The following is an 18650-nucleotide window of genomic DNA, read 5'->3' as shown; positions in this document are numbered from 1 at the left end:
TATTTCTTTGAAATGGAAAAGCATTTCTTTGTTAGTTCGTGTTTACTGTCCTCTGTACCTGAGGAGCAAAGCCTGTATCTTGCTTCTGTTAGCAAGGTAGGTTCCATGAGAGACTTGATGGTGGGAACCGTTGCTCCTTAGCAGTCTCCTAGCCTGAGCCAGGCCACCATCCAGAACTGGAGAGCTGTCAGATAACAGCACAGTAGGTTTGACCAGACAGTATTTCCTCTTTAGGACAGAAATCTGTTTTTGATCCGTGCTGGAGTAATATGTGCCACAAGAAGGTCGTAAGCAGTGACTTACATTCAGAGGGGTCTAATCAAGAAATGATAATGACTGGGTAGAGTTTTTCTTTTTTATGCTGTTTCAGGCTACAGCTCATAGTTGCCTCTGATTAAGTTTGTATTTTCAGCTAGGATTTCTTCCTAGCTGACATCTCCCCCCAGCTCCCAGCATTTCAACTTTTACTCTCAGAACCTCCAGAGCAGACTTGAAGACTTCATTTGAGTTGACCCCCCTGTATTTCCATCAGGACATTAGGATGGCCTTCCCATTTCCTGCTATTCTCAGCTTAACTTTTCCTGTTACGGGAATACAAAAACAAAAAAAAGACTGTTAGTCATCTGTTAAAGCAACCAGCCCAAAGCCATTCGGAAGAGCATCCTCTTGGTGTCACTGTGTGGGGCCGTGTGTCAGCATCTACTCTGTCTGTGGAATCCTATATGGACTGATCCACGCTCACCATGCACAGCTCTCTCCCTAACACACATCTCTCTCTGCTCATAACTTTCTGGCCTCCAGGCTACTGACAGCTGTTGTCCACTTGCTGCTAATTAAGAAAGCAGCATGAGCAATGGCAGTGTGGATTGGAGAGATTGAACCCCCTCTCAGCAACAAACTGTTTCAGCCTGATTAAAAAGTCTGACTGACAGCTGGGCGGCCTTTTTTCCTTCCCTGTCTGTTGAGCCCCTCAGAAGATAGCCGACTTGCTATCAAACTCTTAATGATGGCTCTCTCTTATTTTTTAGATCCTGTAACAATAAGCAATGTCAGAACAGATTAACTATTGAAATAATGGGCACGTGTGAAACGTAAGCCTCAATAAAGCCACATATTTAACATGCAAAGCACTGTGTGCATCTGTGCTCTTACATAGAAATTCAAATGTAGGTCGTATTTTTAAGATAAAATGACACATCTTGAAAACGTAGAGCTAGCTCAGAAATGAAGATCCTCATAAACAAGCAGCACTTACGTGGATGGACTGAGCGGATTTCAAAGATGGTCTTTGTTTGTTTAAGGATTTTCCTTGTTTGTTTTGTTTCCTTCTTTGGTTTCCTTGTTTTGTTTTCTCTTGTTTCTCAGGTCCCAGCAGGTGCTCTTTTGTATAATATGGCCATGCTGTGATTTTTATGATTCAGCAATAGCATGGGCCTGAACTCTGGAATTCTCTTTCTGGCCTGTGCTTCCATGGAGGTAGAATAGTAATACTGACATGAAGGTAATAGAAAATGGTTAACAGTCAGCCAAAAGATGTAAATTAAGGTGATGGAAATTGTCCTGAAGCAGCGATGCTCTCTGAAGCTCTTCATGCCCTGGAATATCATGACTGTATTTCAGGTCCGTACAGTTCAGTTTGAATTCTTATCTGCACTACATGGAGCCTCTAGCATGCTTTGGAAGCAGTGTAGTTTGCTCTTATATCTGGTCTATAATTTCTTCTTTTGTGGTTTATCTCATGCTTGGCTGTTACCTTTTATCCTGGAGATGACTGTCTCTTTGTACAGTAATACAACACGATCAGATGTGTGTTTGTAGCTATCTGAACTAGGCAGATTCTCTGGGATATGAGTGGTCCAGAGTATGAAAGTGCTCTGATGTCCTTGAGAAGGGTTTCGGTTTCACATGAAGAGAGCAGATGCTGGTGTGACAGCAACAGAAGAGAAATCCCATCAGTGAGACCCCAAGCTGTAATCTGTAAATAAAGTGATTTATGGGTGTTTTAGATGAAAATAGTTCGGTTTCTTTTTTTCCCTCTAGATATTTTTCCAAGATAGATATCTCATTGTTAGGCTCTGGTTTGGCTGCTTATTTTACGAAATAAGCTTGGAAGGCTTAATGTTAGAAAACAAATGGGGTTATGTCTCTACTAGGAGGAGCTTTGGAGCCTCCAAATCCCGATGTATTTTGTCGTGGGAGCTAACAAAGAGTATGAGGCAGTGGTCTCTTAGTTTGAAAGGTTGAAAAAAAACCTGTAAGCATTCATCCTGTTACATCTGGAGAGCTTCTTGTGGATGGTGAGATTGACTCCACAGGCTCATTTGCTGAGAGCATTGGTTGTTTTTATCCCTGATAGAACCTGATTATTGCTTGGGCAGCTTTGCCCAACCGTTTACTGGCAGTGTGTGCTTCCAGCGGGTCATAGGAATGTTCCATGGGTTCAGGATCAGGGTTAGTCCTTTTGTCCTTTATTGTCAGCCAGAGTGACATCAAGAGTGGAGCTGCCATCGTCCAGGCAGGTCTCCCACCAACAGTGGTGTGTTTTTACATGTGCTCTGCATTAGCTTTTCACGTGTTGAGTTGCTCAGACTGTGTACGTCTTATCCTCTTATGCCATGAATTTTTGGATGTAAAGAATGAAAAACCACCACGCAGTCATTGCAGAGGCACAAAGGTGGTGGATTTTACATTAAAGGACTGAAAGAATCATTGCAAATTCCTACGTAAAAACGGGATGCTCGCTTGGTGATAAGCTAGGTTCAGGCTAACACCTAAATTTAAGCCTAGAGCTCTCCTGCTAGGTCTGCAGCTGACTTGTCTCCCACTGAATGCTTGAATTGCCAATGTTTCAGTGGACCTAGCATTTCTTGGTTGGATTGTTTTGCAAATGCAGACATGGTTCTTAACAGGAGAGCACCAAACAGGATTTTCTGCTTTATAATAGAATATGTTGTTTTTTAAGTTGCTGGAGGAGCACATTTAGTTCTTCAGGTTTCTTTATTCCTTATGGTAACACAAGAGCATCCTTTAAAGAAACAGAAAAGAATGAAAACATTCTTAAGAACTGCGATGTCCTTGATAGGTGGGGAATAAATTAATGTGAGCAATTCTGAGAGCAGACTGCAGGCTGACGGGGGGGGGGGAGTGCCTGCAAGAGAAACCTCCTTGGAGGCTTGGCAGCCACTTCTGTTCAGCAGAGCTGGACTTTATCTTTTCGTCTTTGAGAAACTGTTTCCCGTAAATATGAGAATTATCCCAACTATTTCCTTTCATTTCTAGTTTGGCTTCTAATTAGCTCATTCCACTTTGCAAGTGGACAGTCTTTTTCCAAAATAAAACCATGTATTATAGGAAGTCAGTTGGGAATATGGTGCTTGAGTTCCCAAGCTTCCCCTTGATTTCAGTTGACTTCCTTGGGTGGAAAAGCCGTTTCATTTTGAAGTCTGAATTGTAAGGTTCTTAAGGTTCTTATGGCTTTGAATGTTAATACACTTTATCATGATAAATTACAAGTATATTAGAGTTTCAAGTGATCTCCCATGAAGTATGGATTCCTACAGCTGCCAGAAAACCAGCTCAGCTCTTCATCCGCTCTGTCCTCTGCAGTGAATGGGAAATTAACTTGAATGTGATGTATTGAAATCAGGGAAGCATTTTCTATAGGTTTTTAGCTGGGATTCTTCTTTCAAAGTTTCCATATGAATGGGTTCAGCTCCATAATTTAATGTTATGACTGCTATATACAGTGCTGTTGGGGTGGTTCTGTTTGTTTTTTGCGAAATGGCAATCAGGCAGTTTTGTTAGGAGCTTCTTGGATCTCTGGTTTGTGTTTATTATCAGGATGGACATGGAAATGCAGCATTTAAAGTCATAGAGGCTGTCAGGGATCTTCTGTGGAGGAACCTGGGGCCCTTTATATGTATTTATCACGCAGGTTTTCCCAAGTCACGTGCCTCTTCCAACATTTATTTGAGACATTTTCACGTTTTGCAGTCTCTGCAATAGGTGCATAGTTGTTTTTCAGGTTAATGAAGAATGATGGCACATTTAGTATGTTCAAAGACTTTCCCGACTGCAGCGTTGCCAGAAATGGAGCAGGAAAGATCCTTTCCATCTGTCATTCTTCTACAGACATCAGCAGTTCAGAAGTGGATGGAGCTGAGAGCTATTTGCTGAGCTTCAGAGCAGAGTTCATGTGTACACAGGGGATTCTTACCCACTTAACTGGGGTAGGAAGCAAGTTGATTATGCTGGGTAAAGGAAAGGGAAGATTTCCAAGCAAAAAGTTTGCCGAGCAGTGCCCCATCTTCTTCTCCTCCTCTCTTTTTCTTCCTCTTCATGCACACACCGTGAGTTTTCAGGTAAGAACAGAGAAAATATAAATGTCTATGGACTGCCAGTACCACATTCCCATTTTCCTTATTGCAGAGTCTCAGAAACAGACCATCCTAGCTGTAAGTACTTTTTAGCTCTTGATACTAGATAGCAATTATAACACTATGATATTTAACTAGGCCGCCACTAGATGCTTCTTATACTGCAGAATGGTATTAATATACATGGGTCACGTGTTGGCGGGTTGCTGATCACTTGATGGATGGCTTGCAGCAGTTCTTGTCGCCGTACTGCAGTGTCATTTTGTTGACTCATTGGCTGGGCCCAGCTGAAAGCTCTCAATTTCTGGCAAGGGCAAAGTAAAGTTTCCCTTGGAACAAAGCTGCAGCTTGTGCAGGGTAGGCATGCATTATCAGGTGGCAGCATTAAACACAGAAGGTCTGGGAGGTATTTACCCCGTAACAATGGCACCAAGGATATTTTGCTAAACACCCCTTTGTCTTTTAGAAGCCAACTGCCCTGACACACTGCAGAAATCAGTAGGTTACTGAATGGGTTTGACATGTAAAAGCATGGAGTTAATCATGCTAAGCTCTGACAAAGCCCCAGGTTTACCCCAAGGAGCAGCAGGTGCCCTCAGGCCAGGCAGGCTGGGCTTTCTCCTAGCAGGCTGCTTGCTGTTTGCCAGATGGACCCAACGAGCTCCCAAATATTGCTTAATGCATCTCTCACTGCAGTTGGTACTGATTCACCTTTCAGGTCTGGGCAGCAGGATCGCCAGACGATTGCGTGTTGTTTTGCAGAGATTTAAATAGCTTTGGTCACTGTGGTTTATGCTGTTTTGACAAAACCAAATTAAATAGAAGTACTGTCGAAAATTATTTCTTATTTATAAATCCCTAAGACTCTCTGCCACAGAATCTGGGCAGCAGGTTTGGAAATACACTTTTTTGCATGCAGAGGATCATAGTCTTGGAATGCACTCGGCCTGTGCCTCCATGGCAGGTCTGTGCGTGGGGCAGGATCTCACCTCTGAACCCCAATGGCACTCTGCTCAGGATGCAGTAGGGAAGGGTTTGGTAAAGTCTCACTCAGAGCTGATAGTTCACCAACGTTTATTTGGTGATAAAAGAATTGTTTCAGCATGGAGTGCAAAGAGATGCTGAGATAAGGCTCAGCTTTTTGGTAAAATATAGGTCTTGGTTTACTTCCCTTCAGCTATCACCCATTTGCTGTGTGTTAGCATTGAAGGTGTTTCTGCTTGAAATGCAAGCTAACTTCCTGTATCACTACACTGGAAGCTCATTAAAAATTAGAAACTGATTCTTAGTAGGGCTAATTCTGCTAATTCTCAGTGACTGCTTAAAAATAGCTAGCCAGGGTGATAGAAGAAATAATATTGCAACTGAGTAAAGAAATGAGCTCTAGAGAGATAAGGCTCAGCTGCCCTTTGTTAAGTGGGTTTTCAGCCTCATCAGTCTGAAATAGCTGCTTCTTCTTCAGCACTAAATTAACAAGTGAAATTCTAGTGAGTGTTTCCGTGCGAGTGAGGCTTCCAGTCTTCAGAAGGCTGGGGTGTGTTGCAGTCAGCACGTATTTCTTCAGATTCCTGCAGTGCTTCTGCTGACGCTCGTACAGATCTGGTAGGGTTTGTCCAAACTGTGCGAGTTTGCTGCTCTGTATCTTTTTTTTTCTTTTTTTTTTTTTCTATTTGTTTTAAAGTTTGGATTTGCTGAGAAGAGCGGGGAGAGCTGCAGGTCTTTGTAGCTGTATCTTTGAACCCTTTGTCTGTAGGAGAGGTGTAGCTAGGGGGATTTAATTCGGGCCAGAGGAGGTCAGATGAAATAGGGTTGAGACAAATAATGGTTTACTGCGAATGCAACTTACAGCGTTTGTGTGCAATGGAGTGAAAGATAGGCATCTCACTTGGGCTCCTTAAGGTACCTTATGCTTCCTGCCATATTGGTCGAGGTATGTGCTAATCCTACAACTGACAGAGATGAGGGCCACTATTTCCTCTTCCTCCTGCTCTGCTCCGTTCAGTTAACATCTCGGTTCCCCTTTACTGGAGGCACTGATGTTTCAAATTGTGCTTATAGAGGACTAAAATTTCCTACTGCCTGTAGGCAGGCAATAAAAATGGTGGTTTGTTTGCAGATCCTATCAGTTATAGAATAGGGTACAGAAGCAAAGATATGGCCTGCAGCTTCTTAACCCTTTGTGTAAGCAGCACAGCACCAATGTAAAAGCAGCTTCTGACCTGATTACATCAGAAATTTCACACCTGCAGTGCTGCTGTATCACTGTGTGCACGTGCCTGTGTACGTGGAGACAGAGAGCTGGCCCTCTGGGGCAAGAGCACAGGATGCTTCAAAGTTGAGTGATTTGCATAGCCCTCCTGTATTGCCTTGTTTTATTGAGTAAGCGATATTAGGGAAGTTTACACTGCTGTGGCGGTGCTGCTGGAGGAGAAGGTGTTGGCCTGGTTCCTGAAATTCACGTTTCTTTCTTCTGCAGAAATGTGAGCCCCCAGCATGGTGCTCTGGAGTTGTGCAGACATGTTTCATCTTACAGAGCTGAGTGCCTGCTTTTCAGCAGCTGAGCCCTGGGGACACGGTGCTAGGCAGAGCAGTGAGGAATGAGGCTTCCTTTCAGAGAGGTTAGCTCATCTCTTAGCATCCATGGAAAAGAGCTTACCTCACATTCTCACCTGGACTGTTGCCCTTAATCTATGGCACTCACTAAGGAGGAAAATAAAATCGAGCATGTTCAAGCAAATATTTTCCATGTTTTGATCTTATTTCTTGAGCTCAGCTTGGAGCAGTGTGGGAAGTGCCTTTTGGGCAGTGTATGTGATTACTCCCAGGCCTTACAGAAGACAGAGGTTAGCTGTGCAATGGACTCTGAATGTGCAAAGAATCTGCAATCAGAGGTCAAAAATAAAATGACTTTAATTAGTAATGACCAAAGCAACTGGAAATGGTGTCGGTCAGAGCTGAGCCAGCTTTTTTTTTTTTTTCTATCACCTAATGAATGAGAGCTGAGGTTATTCTCCGAGGGTGAAAGAGGGCTGAGTTTTTTTTCCCATTCAAATCTGGTGCTGTGGGACAAATGCAAACTCAAGACTCATTTACTACCTTGTTTTTCAGCTATGAACCTGCAGGCAGGTTGTGAGCAATTACGCTTTTCCCTAAAGCATCTAAAATGACACGGCTCTGCTCGCTGTCCTGGAGAGCGCCGCTGACGACATTCTGTCACCTTGGAGATGGATAAACAGCTCTGGCAACACTGGGTTATAATCTTTCAGGTCTGAGCTTCTAAGCTGACAGCCGTACAATTGAGACGTAAGTCTAGCAAAGATTTTTTATCGTGGAAAGAGTCTAAATGTAAGATGAGAGGAGAGAGGAGACGAGAGCAGAGGAGGGGGAGAAAGAGCTTAAGCCAGGCTCAGTGGCCAGGCTTTTTGCTTGGCTGCAACAACAGTGAATGAAATGATTTAGCTGTGGCTCACACTCCCTGCAGCATGGGGTGACTCAGGTAGAGCGCGGGCATACTTGAGCCTGCAGGACTTTATTTTTAGATGTCTGAATCACTGTCATGCCTGTATCCACATAGAGCTGTTAGACGAGGGGGGATGCCCCCGGACCCCATATTAAGTCATGTTTGGTGAGCACAGATTCCCTTGCAACCTTTGTGTTTCCTGTGTTCTGAGCTGCTTACTGAAGTGATGCAGAATCTATGCCCTGTTTCTGGATTTGTTTTTTCAGTTTAAAATGAGATGCTTAGCTAGCAGCCTCAGTGGTTTTTATGTATGGAGCGGGGTGAGCACGGAGCACAGCAGTCCTGTTGATGTTGGAGGCTGCTTGACTCTTGTGTTGTTTTAGTGCTGTTGGCACAGGGGAGCTACGAGTCGTGTTACCAGTGTCGTAATCCCATTAGTTCTCTCGGGCTTGCAGGGCTGTGCAAAATCAGTACTTAAATAGGAAATTACCAGAGACTCACCAGATGCTGCACAAAGGTTTGCTCATGATTTGGTAAATGGCAGCATTTCTGCTTGTGGGTTGATAGGGAACCAAAGTGCTGGAGTGGCTCCTTCAGATAAAGCAGAGCAGAAGTCCTGATTGCTGCTTATCAATATATTATGCTGTATTTTTCAAAAGAAGTCTCAAAGCTAGCTGTGATCTGCTGGGAGAAACTGAACTTGGCTAGCAAAGTTCTGCTGCTCTAAGTTCCCTCTTGGTTTGATTAATTGTAGCTTTGTCTCCTTTTTTTTGTTTTCCTCCTGTAAATCTGTTGGGTAGCATTGCAGAAACATTTTCAGCAGGGATTCCATGTTTGTCTGCATTCAAAGTGATTCCTCTGTTCTGAAATATTTGAGGCTAAAAGAGGTCCAGGAGGTCACCCTATTATCTGCTCTGACCGTGCTGGTTTGTGTAGTGCATCTTTTCTTCCTCACAACCCGAAGATTTGCTTCCAAACATGAAACTGGAAGAAAGAAGATCTGTACTACTAATGCACCATAAAATTAACATTGTTGACTTATCCAACCCTCTTTGCCACTGTTGGGAAATGTGGCTGTATCGATAAGTTGCCCTATGTGCCTCCCAGTTCCCTTGCAGGCGCTATGAGCTCTTTCCACATGAGGTTGCTGCAGCTGGAGATGTCTCATTCATGGTTGCCTAAAAAAAAAAATAAAAAAAAATCTAAATAAAAATGTGCTCTCTGACAAATAAAAATGTTTTGCTTCCTCTGGAGGCCCCAGAGGGCGGCATAAAAAATAATGAAGCCTGTGAGTCACTGAGCAGAGCCTGGCCAGCTGAGAGCGAACTGAGCCTCCCTTCTCCATAGAAGTTTGTGTGCTGTCATTGCACATCATTAATGCTCGCTGGTTTATGCTCATTCACTGTAATGTTGCCAAAATAGAAAAAGGGCAGTCGGTCTTTCTGCTTCCAAATGCTGGCTGCTTCCAAGGTGACGTGATGTTAAAGGAAAAGTTTCCTCAGAGCTCAGGAACCGTTGTTTGATCCTCAGTTGCCCCTCCTCTGCCGTTTTCCTCCGAAATCTGGCGGCTGTCCTGGCAAACATTCCCTGGAGAGGGCCTTGGTGCTCAGAGCCAGCCCCACCTAAGGTACAAAGGTTAGGGTGGGCGAGCTTCCTGCTCGACATGGGACCCTCCCTTTTCTTTCCCCAGCCCAGTTTTTTTGTTTGTTTGTTTCTGGGTGAATTCTCATTGCTTCAGTCTCTGTGGGTGATGACAAGGTTGAGAAGAGCAAACTCGCTCAGGTAGAAGTGGTGGGTCTGAGGCTTCTGCAGCATGCCCGTAACACACTCAGGAGTCTGGAAGGAATATTCTCTTTGTCCTCTGTGTGTTCAGGACAGCAGCTCATCCTTCGGAGAGCGTGCAGCATCATGCGAGTGCTACACATCAGCATCTTTAGATGCTAAACCATCCCTAGGGCTTCTGGAGAAAGAGGGCATGAAATGCAGCAGAAAGCCATGTCAAGGAGAGCTGAGTTGGGCATGGCAGGCGTGAAAGCAGAGAACATAGATGGAGTTCTCCTTTTCTGTTCCTTTAATCCTCCGTGGATCTCCAGTAATACTCCTGTAATATCTTGACGGATCTGTGCCTTGCAGAACGTTTTGTGATTGTCATCAGATGCCCTCCTGAACCCATCTGCCCGTTCTGATGTAACTATCCTCTCATTTTTCTGACAGCAGAATTGGGTCCAGAGGACCAAGAGCAGCAGCCCCATTGCTGTTGCTTCCTTTGCAGTGTGTTGCAGCACCCAATGGGCAGGCTCAGCAGAAAGGTCCTTTTGAACTATATCTCATTATTTTCCCCTTTTGCTTCTGAACCCTTAAAGACCCTGTCAGCAAGGGTTTAGTTGAAGCCTTGCAACTTGCCTTTTGTCTTCCGCAAATGATCAAGCTATGCCCCGGGGAACAAATGCCATTTTAATGGGCATTGTTGTGTAATTCATTACATAAGTCACCTCTGTGTTCAAAGGACTCGTGGCACAAATGGCAGGAGCAGTTGATTAAAAATGTGCACCATAGCTTCATTATGACATGGGGAGAAATGTCTGTTATTTTTAATCTGGTAGCTTTTAAATGTCTGCATCCATCACAGACCCAAATGGCCTTTAAAAGGGGCTGTTGTGGATAAGATTTTTGACGTCTTCATTCTTTGTAACAAGCCTTGAGAATCAGTTCAAGCTGCAAAATGAACTTTAGCCCCTTTTTTTTAAGGCTTTCTCTCTCTAAAGCAGCAGGGTTGCTGCGTGTGAACACGTACAGAATGGGAGAGGACGGAGGGTTTCATTTTTCAGGTGTGGGATAGAAAAGATGCTGTATTCTGAAGCTTCAGAAAAAAAAGTGCATTTTCATTTTTGATGGATATGATGCAAACACTGGCCAAGTTGAACGGTCAAATAGTGCATGGCTGTGCCTGTCACTGAGCAGCACACAAACATCTCCGCAAGCCCAGGAGCAGACATGGGGGTTTCTTCTCTCTCCGAAGGTTCCCTCAGCTGAGGGTGGGAAATGGCCTGCTGTCTGCTCTGAGCTCTGCACAGTGCTGAGCTTTCACTTTGACTTCAGAGTGAGCAGTATGCTGCCAGGCTAGGCTACTGGAATTCACCAGCATGTGTGTTTTGACTTTAGTTTCTAGTGGTTTTTTGAACCAGAGTGGAAAACAACCATTTCTCTATGCTAGTAGTGCTGCAGACGCAGGGCTCTGACTTGCTGGCTTTCCCCTAAGCAGTCTAGTATCTTCAACACAGGCACACAAACCAGTTATCAGCCTTTCTTTGTGCCTCTTACTCCTGTCTGGTTTGCAGTCCGCAGTTCTTTCCTCATCACACCCAACTTTGCCAGCACCCTGCGAGCAGCAGGGCCGTGTTGTGGGGCTGGGCTGTGGGCCTGCAGTGCGGCCAGCAGCAGGGCCTTCAGTGCACAGCCTAAAGGAGGTTCCTGAGGTCGGTGTGTGGTCAGAGCCCAGGCACGTGCTGACCTGGGGGAGATGGGCTTCATGCGAGACCGTGACTCAACAGCTGGAGCGTGTTCAAACACAACAGCACAGGAGCCTTTTTAATAGGGGAATGGAACTGGCTGTGAAGCGGGTGATGTATGAAAGCTTCCAGTCAGGAACTGAGAAACGCAAATCCATGGTAAGGTAATTTGGAAGGGATTTTTTCTTTTTCCGGTGGTGTGCAGCAGCAAGGCATCCAGACGGGTGAAATAGGAGGGGATGGGAAGTTCCTTTGTGACAGAAGTGCTTTGATACAACAGCGTCTTTTTTCCCCATTCCAGTTGAAATCACTACATCCAGCTTCTTCCCCTGCCTTTTCCCATTCATCTTATTAATTTGGATTCTGTAGAAGTGTATATGCAGGTACCCCACTTCGGTCCTCAGAGAGAAGGAGAAGCTCGGGAGGCTGGTGCTGTTATTCAGTGAAACTCTGCCAATTCCTCATCAATAGGAGGAGGGAGTAATTTGATAGAACAGTCTCTGATGGGCAGATTCCCAAGCTCAGGAACAGCCTCAATACTGTGTTAAGGAGTCTGGTTACAGCAGACAGGCAGGAAGGTGCAGAGGGACAGGATAAGTGTTTGGAGCTCTGTCGTGGCTCTGTTTTCTTCTCTGTGTACATTATCAAATTATTTGATCAGTGAAGGCATGCTGTGCTGTTTGAACTTTTAACTGGACAGACGTAGCATGCTATATACTTGAATGAGTACTGGATGAAGAAAGTGAGCTTTTAAAAGCAGAGGTAACCGACCTAAGCAGCCTTGCACAGCTGTGCTTTTTATAGGCAGGTTTTAGTCTGTAAAAGCTTTGGTCGCTTGCAGCTTTGATGTAAAATGCCTTCCTATCTCGGTGCAACTTCTTTGAGACCACTTCATCCGAATTCATTACTATGCAAACTCTGTTTATAATGCTTGCCTGGTAACCCTAAAGCCTATCATGCTGAATGTCTATTGGCACTCAGTGAATATCATAGAATCCTTAGAGTTGGAAGGGACCTTTAAAGGTCATCTAGTCCAATATAATCACAGCAGCTCCACAGCTTGACTCATGAATATTGGGAGGGGGACCAGGGTTTGCAGTGTGATTTTTATGTTTGGAAATGGAGAGATTCTGCACCTGAATCATTGACTGACTCTGTGCTCTGTTTAGACAAGTTGCTTCACCTTCATAGATGTGCCAAACAAAGTTAAGACCCAACTGTTTAAGGATGATGCGCTTGCAACATGCTTGGAAAAAGATGAGAGCTATTTTAAGTGCCAAGTGCAACTGAGTCTGAGAGAATGAGTTTGTGACTCATTTGGTTAACTACAGATGCATCAGAAACTTACGAGCGGATGAGATCTGGAAAATGCTTATTGTAGTTGTAAGGACAGTAATAAAAAGCTGCACGAATGTGTGGTTGTCAAAGTAGGTCTTAGCGGGGTTGCTCAAACAATAACCTTTATTTCTGCATCTGGCAGCTGTTTTACTTCGGTAGTACTATTTTGAGGAGTTCCCATTCTGCTTCCAGTTGTTCCTTTCCTGGCTCTGCAGTCTCTATTCTCTCAGAGTGCTGCCCTGCAAATGATTCAGCATTTGATGTGATGGAAGGGGAAGAAGGTGAAGGGCAGTGGGTAGGCTGGAGGCAGTAGTGAAGGGGATCTGCTGTTGGCAGAAGAATAGATTTCCCCATGGGTAAGACATTGTTCTGAAGCTGCTGGCCGTGCACCCACTGCTGAGCAAAGTTGGGTAGAGATGGCTGATGGGAGGAGGAAATGGAAATTGCAGTCTTCTGAAACCTTCCTGCTTTCTTGCCTCTACAAGGCTAAATTATCACTGTAAACAAGCTAGGAGCAAGGGTTTTTTCCCCCTCAGACAAACAGTTTGGAGCTTGCTGCTGCACATGGAGAAGCCAGGCATAATTTGTTGCTGCTACCGTAATTTTCCTGTAGATTAATTATTTTAACTGTTCGCCAGTCCTTTCCAAAATGAAGTCTGAGCTATGACTTCTCTCAGCCTGCATATCTACACGTGTATGAAAGTTCTCCCATCATGTACCAAACAGTTACCTTTTTATGGTGTACGAGGGCAGCCAGGCACTGTTTTCAGTGGTGACCTTCAACACTGTGGAGCCGGAGAGGTTTTAAAGGTTTGGAGATCCCCCTGTGGATGTAAAGCAATGACGTAAATTGTTGCTAAGTTGGGGTGCCAGCTGCTACCAGTGATTCCTCAGAGTCCACCTGATACCTCTGGGTTTATCTGCAGTGACCAGTGTTTGTAGTGCCTCCCTCCCCAGTGCGTTGAAGAAGACTCTATACTGCAAAGAGAGCTTTGAGAACCCTGTAAGTGGGGAACGGGTCTGCAGCCACACAAGATGAGAATTGAGGCTTCCATTAATAGGGTGCCTGCAAAATTTCTGATCCAGAGGACCTAACTAACTGGAGTTTTGGCTCCAGTGAGGGTGTTAATAGCAGGGTCTTAATGCCCTGCCTGGTAAAAGTTGAAGGGGAGACAGCCATGAGGGGGGACCAGCAGAGGTTCCCTCGGGTTGTGGTTAGGTGATTTCTGGGTATTAGGAGTGGTGATCACACTGCAGTGTGGTATTTAGCTTCGGGGTGCTAGATTTGACTCAGCGGCATTTTCTAATTGCAGTCTGCATGCTAACGAGGTGGTGCAGAGCTGCACGTGGGGACTGGGTCCTTCTGACTCATTGCAGCCAGTGCAGCCAATTCCCAAATAACGTAAAAGAAAAATGAAACGTACAGCAGAACTGCTTACTCCTCTTGATAAGGTAGTTAAAGGTAAGTTCAGTGTCTTTGGCTGAAGTATTTTGGTCACTAGAGAAGCAGTTCAAACCTTCATTTATGAAAGTACTGTTTGCTTAAAATACATTCTAAATTGCTTTCAAGGCAGCGTAGTTTTATCTAGCTTGGTGGATAAACAGAAAAAGACATCTTTCACCAGTGAGTTTGCATGTAGCATGACTGCAAACCTTTGAGACTTCTTTTAGATCATCAGAAAACTTTGAAAAGGCAAGCTTTTCGAAAGGACTGAGTGGTTCAGTAACAAACCTTCTTTGGGGATGCACCAATATTGAAGCTGTCCCCTCTACCCATATGGTCTGTGTTGGTACATTTGGCGTGTAATCTGCTGTGAATGGCTAGGACTGGTACTTCTCTTCAGATAATTCATGCAGCCCCAACCAAAGGCAATGCTGCCAAGTGAGCAGCCTGTGAAGGGCAGTAGATCAGACTGTGTTTTTCTGTCCTGGGCACCTGCTTGACCCCAGCAAGACACAAGCAAGGCTCAGGAACCCAGATTCCTTCCCTGCTCTGAGAACAAGCCACTTCATCCCCTTGACTTTATTTCCTTGGGTGCAAGAGAGGGATGGTGGTTACATCCTTCATAAAGTACTTTCGGATTTGCTGGGGCTGAGTGCTTTTAAGAAATGTGTTTTTCCTTTTCTCTACAAGGCACAGAGGAATAGGATCCTGCTGTTCCTGCCTTGGCACTTCAGTATTTCTGCCTCCGAGGGGAAGCTGGAAATGATGGTCATATTGCGGTTGCAAACATAATAGAGAGTCACATTTATTTTTTTTAATCCTGTTCCACTCAACAAATTGACATGGTTGCAATGTTTTTCATAGGCTGGTTTCCAGATAATGCTGTAGCTCAACTTCCCTGTTTTCAGCCAGTTTATTCTAACCTTGTAATGCTTTTCTGTGTCCTTCTAGATTCTGAGCGTTCCCATCTCTCCTCGTTCACTATGAAGTTGAAGGGCAAGTTTCATTCACCAAAAATAAAGAGAACTCCTTCCAAGAAGGGAAAGCAAGCTGACCTGACAGTGAAAACACCAGAGAAGTCAGCGAACAAAGTAAGCAAATAAAGAGCATCCTCTATTAGTCTCACTGGTTTCTTGCTTTCTCTTACTCAGGTTTTTAAAATCTACAGCTCTGCTTTCAGTCTGTGACTTGGTCCTATGCAGAATTCTGCAGATATGTCAGGGAACATCAGGATGCTTTATGGTTAGTTTTAAACTGTGTTATGTAGTGTACAATAAGAGATGTATTTTCTTTTTGAGTTGCTGATGAGGCCTCCTTCCATCATTGTTTAAATATCTCATTACAGAATGTAGTTTAATGCCTGATACATCTTCCCAACATGCACACCCTGTGATTATGCTTACAGCTTCCACTTTACTGCTTGGATTTGGGGTGTGATCTTCTTAAAAATCCAAAACCCTGGCTAGCAAATCCTTGAAGCTCATCCAAAGATGTGCTCAATCTCTGATGATGTCAGCAGGGAGAGTCAAGCAGATGCCTTCAAGGAGCAGCTGATTCCAGCACACCATTCCTCACATCCAGTGCACTTCAGTCCCTGTAAGAGCTGAGCTCACCACTCCTTCCCACCACAAACACACATCAAAGTGTTATCTCTTCTGTTGTTATGGCCTGATTATGTAGAATAGAGGCTATCTCTGTAACAGTACTGTTGCAATACATTTTCAAGTACATACTAAGCCAAAAGTTAAGAACAGCTGAGGTTACTTGTGATAATTCAGAGTCTTTCCCAGTTGTTGTTGAAAGCCTCCAATGTGCAGTGCCAGACGTGCAAACTTTTTGGATTATCTGCTCTGAGGATTGCTGTGCTGTTACTGTGAGCAGTCAGCAAGGTACAGCTATCTTACACTGTGTGATGTGCTTAGCATCCAGGGAAGCGGCTGCGGAACTTCATGGTTCTGCCCTATCATACAGGAAAGGATGAGGCTGTAGTTTCTTTCTGCAGGAGGCAACAGATAGCTTTCCAGGGAGCTGAGCACATTGCCCTGCATGCATACCAGACTGCTGCCAGAAGTCTGAGAGCACTCTCTGAAGGCTTTTAGTTCCAGCAGTGTTTGAAGATGGTAAGTTAAGATCAATTCAGAGGCATATCTTGTAGAACGTACTTTTGCTCTAAAAATGCATTGGACCATTTTACTGGGAAGTTTTCTCCCAGTGTTATTTTTACTGATTGATTCACTGAAACGCATGTAGAAAATGCAGAAGTCTTTCCTTTAAATTGATGTGTGACCACAAATGAAAGAAATTATAAAATGAAGAGCTGTTTCCAAATTGCTGTTCTGTAGCAAATACATAGTAGCATTTTTTTATGTACCGAATGGGATTTTTTTAATTGGAAATCAAAACACTTGAAATCATTGTTATTATTGTAGACAATTATTTCAGCTGTATACATTTTGTACTGTGAAATATTGATTTCGGGTATTGTCCTTCTCTAATTTAATAGCCACAGTCCAGCTAATCAATTAGTTGGAAATAGCTCATCAGCTTAGTGTGGAGGGGAGTGGAGAAGAGGATGTGCCTGAACTGTCACCAGGGTCCCTCTCTGGAACACAGAGATGTCTTGACAAATAAGAGATTTTGTGTCAGAAGACACACTTGCTATACTAAATAATCCTTTCCTCCCTCTCAAGTTCTAGGTGCCATTTTTATACTCTTGAAGTAGATAATCACTCTACAGCAGAAATAGCCATACTACAAATTAGTGTAAGATTGCTGCATGTAACCTGAAGGTTGTGCTCAATGTGCATGCTCATCTTCTTCCCTTTTATACCTGGATGTGACAAAAATATATTTCAGAGCCTGTTTCTGTGCTGGGCCATCTTTGATTCTAATGCGAGGACATACTGTAGTGTCCTTCAACACTGCTGTTGCAGAGTTAGGACAGAATTTTTACTGATAAACTTGTTACTGCTTCTGTAAGCGATTGCATGGCCCTCTGTAACCCATCTGCATTTCATATGTGATGCATTTGTAATGATTGTTTTAAGGGAAACCTTTCAAATTCATGCAAAAATAAATATATGTGTCAAGTAGGCCGGAAAGTGGAGAGGAGATGCTGTGTTGCCTGAATGATCTGCTCTAATGCCCATCTGGGACATTGTTGAAGCAAGTGGTAGCACTGCTTCAGTAGCTCCTGCAGCTACAGATCTGCTCCAACACAGGGGGATAAAGCCATGGGGGCAAGTTCATCTCTGCTGAGGAATTCAATGAGAGATTACTTCCAAGTCTTCTCTCCAGCCCAGAAAGATTCTATCCTATGTTTGCTTTGGCTTTAGGGACACACTGAAAAAAAACCTCCAGGCTCGTAGCAACGACTGACACTTATGTATTTGAGCTCTGTACCAGAACCTGCCATTCTTGCAGGACACGCAGGCTTTTTTTGTGTATGTTTGTGTGTCTGTACTCTCACATAGATACGAGCTCTTCAGACCTGAGAAAGAGATGCATAAAAGGTGCTCTCCTAGGGTTCTTTCCCAATGAGCTAGCAGGGAAGTCATGGAAAAAAGAGCTGTGTCCCAAATAGCATCTGGTGGCTGATGTGCATGCCTTGGTGTGCTCAGTGGAAAGCTTTGTGTTTCCGCGTGTCAATCCCAGGCCCATCCCTCCTGTGTCCAGGAGAGTGTTTAAGCTATTAAGTCACAAGCCTTTCTACAGGAAACAGTTGTTGAATGAGTACATAAACATTAATCAAAGCAGGAACTGCAATCTGCATTATTTCACTTCTGTTTGAGGGCTCTGACCACAGGCCATAGGCATGCCGCTTCAGGACGTCCAGCCTCCCTCATCCCTGAAATCTGTAATCGTTTCACATGAAGTGCCTCTCCATAGCTGGAATGGGCTGTGCAGTGGTGAGGGTGAATGCCTGAAGAATGGGAAATGTGTTTTTTGAGATCAGTGAGTTGCCGGGATGCTCCTCAATAGTGAAGTTCAGTGACTGTGGGTGGGCTGTGAAGCAGGAATGGAAAGGGCCCAGCCAGCAGCTTTGTCTGAAGGGGAGGCAGCAGCAGAGCTCGGGACTTCCCAGATGAGATGGAAATGACAGAGTGGATTTGGACTTAGGCTTCAAAAGTCAGAGCTAGGTGGGACTTGGCACTCTTTTTATGGATCTGGCCCCTGGTTACTAACCAGTGCTGCCTGTAAAATGTTCTTCCTGAAGCCTTTTGGGCTGCTGGCCTGATTTTGTAAAAAAGCAGCAGTTCAACTGCTGACAAGAGTATGGGGAGCTCACAATGCCCATAGGTCATTAATTCTTGAAGCTGAATTTACTGAAGAGATAATGGATGAAACCTGACTCTGCTAAGCTCTCTGCTCCTTTCTAGCAATGTTCAGTAGTTAATTTAAATCTCACTTAGGAACTACTTGTGGCATTAAAAGTCCTCCAGGCATACTCTGTTAAACTTTTTTTTTTTAAATAGCCCTGTCCAGAATGCCATTAGGATGTCATATATCACTTCTGAATTTCC

The 18650-nt window shown here is 44.1% G+C and overlaps 1 protein-coding gene across 12 annotated transcripts in view; it reads left to right on the top strand.

The window, feature by feature from the left end:
• The window catches only part of RAPGEF1 (Rap guanine nucleotide exchange factor 1), a 75993-nt gene that overhangs the window by 12451 nt on the left and 44892 nt on the right, over window positions 1-18650 (top strand). For 11 of the 12 annotated variants that reach the window (XM_031556208.1, XM_031556207.1, XM_010720922.3 and 8 more), the window contains exon 2: window positions 15079-15218. In XM_031556208.1, the coding sequence (XP_031412068.1) occupies window positions 15079-15218 (140 nt within the window). Of the gene's footprint in view, window positions 1-7530; window positions 7680-15078; window positions 15219-18650 lie in introns of those variants that run through there. The other variant, XM_031556210.1, reaches the window with a different exon arrangement.

The sequence above is a fragment of the Meleagris gallopavo genome, chromosome 19, assembly GCF_000146605.3.
Source record: "Meleagris gallopavo isolate NT-WF06-2002-E0010 breed Aviagen turkey brand Nicholas breeding stock chromosome 19, Turkey_5.1, whole genome shotgun sequence".
Classification (NCBI taxonomy): Eukaryota; Metazoa; Chordata; class Aves; order Galliformes; family Phasianidae; genus Meleagris; species Meleagris gallopavo.
This window is presented reverse-complemented; position numbering and strand designations above follow the sequence as displayed.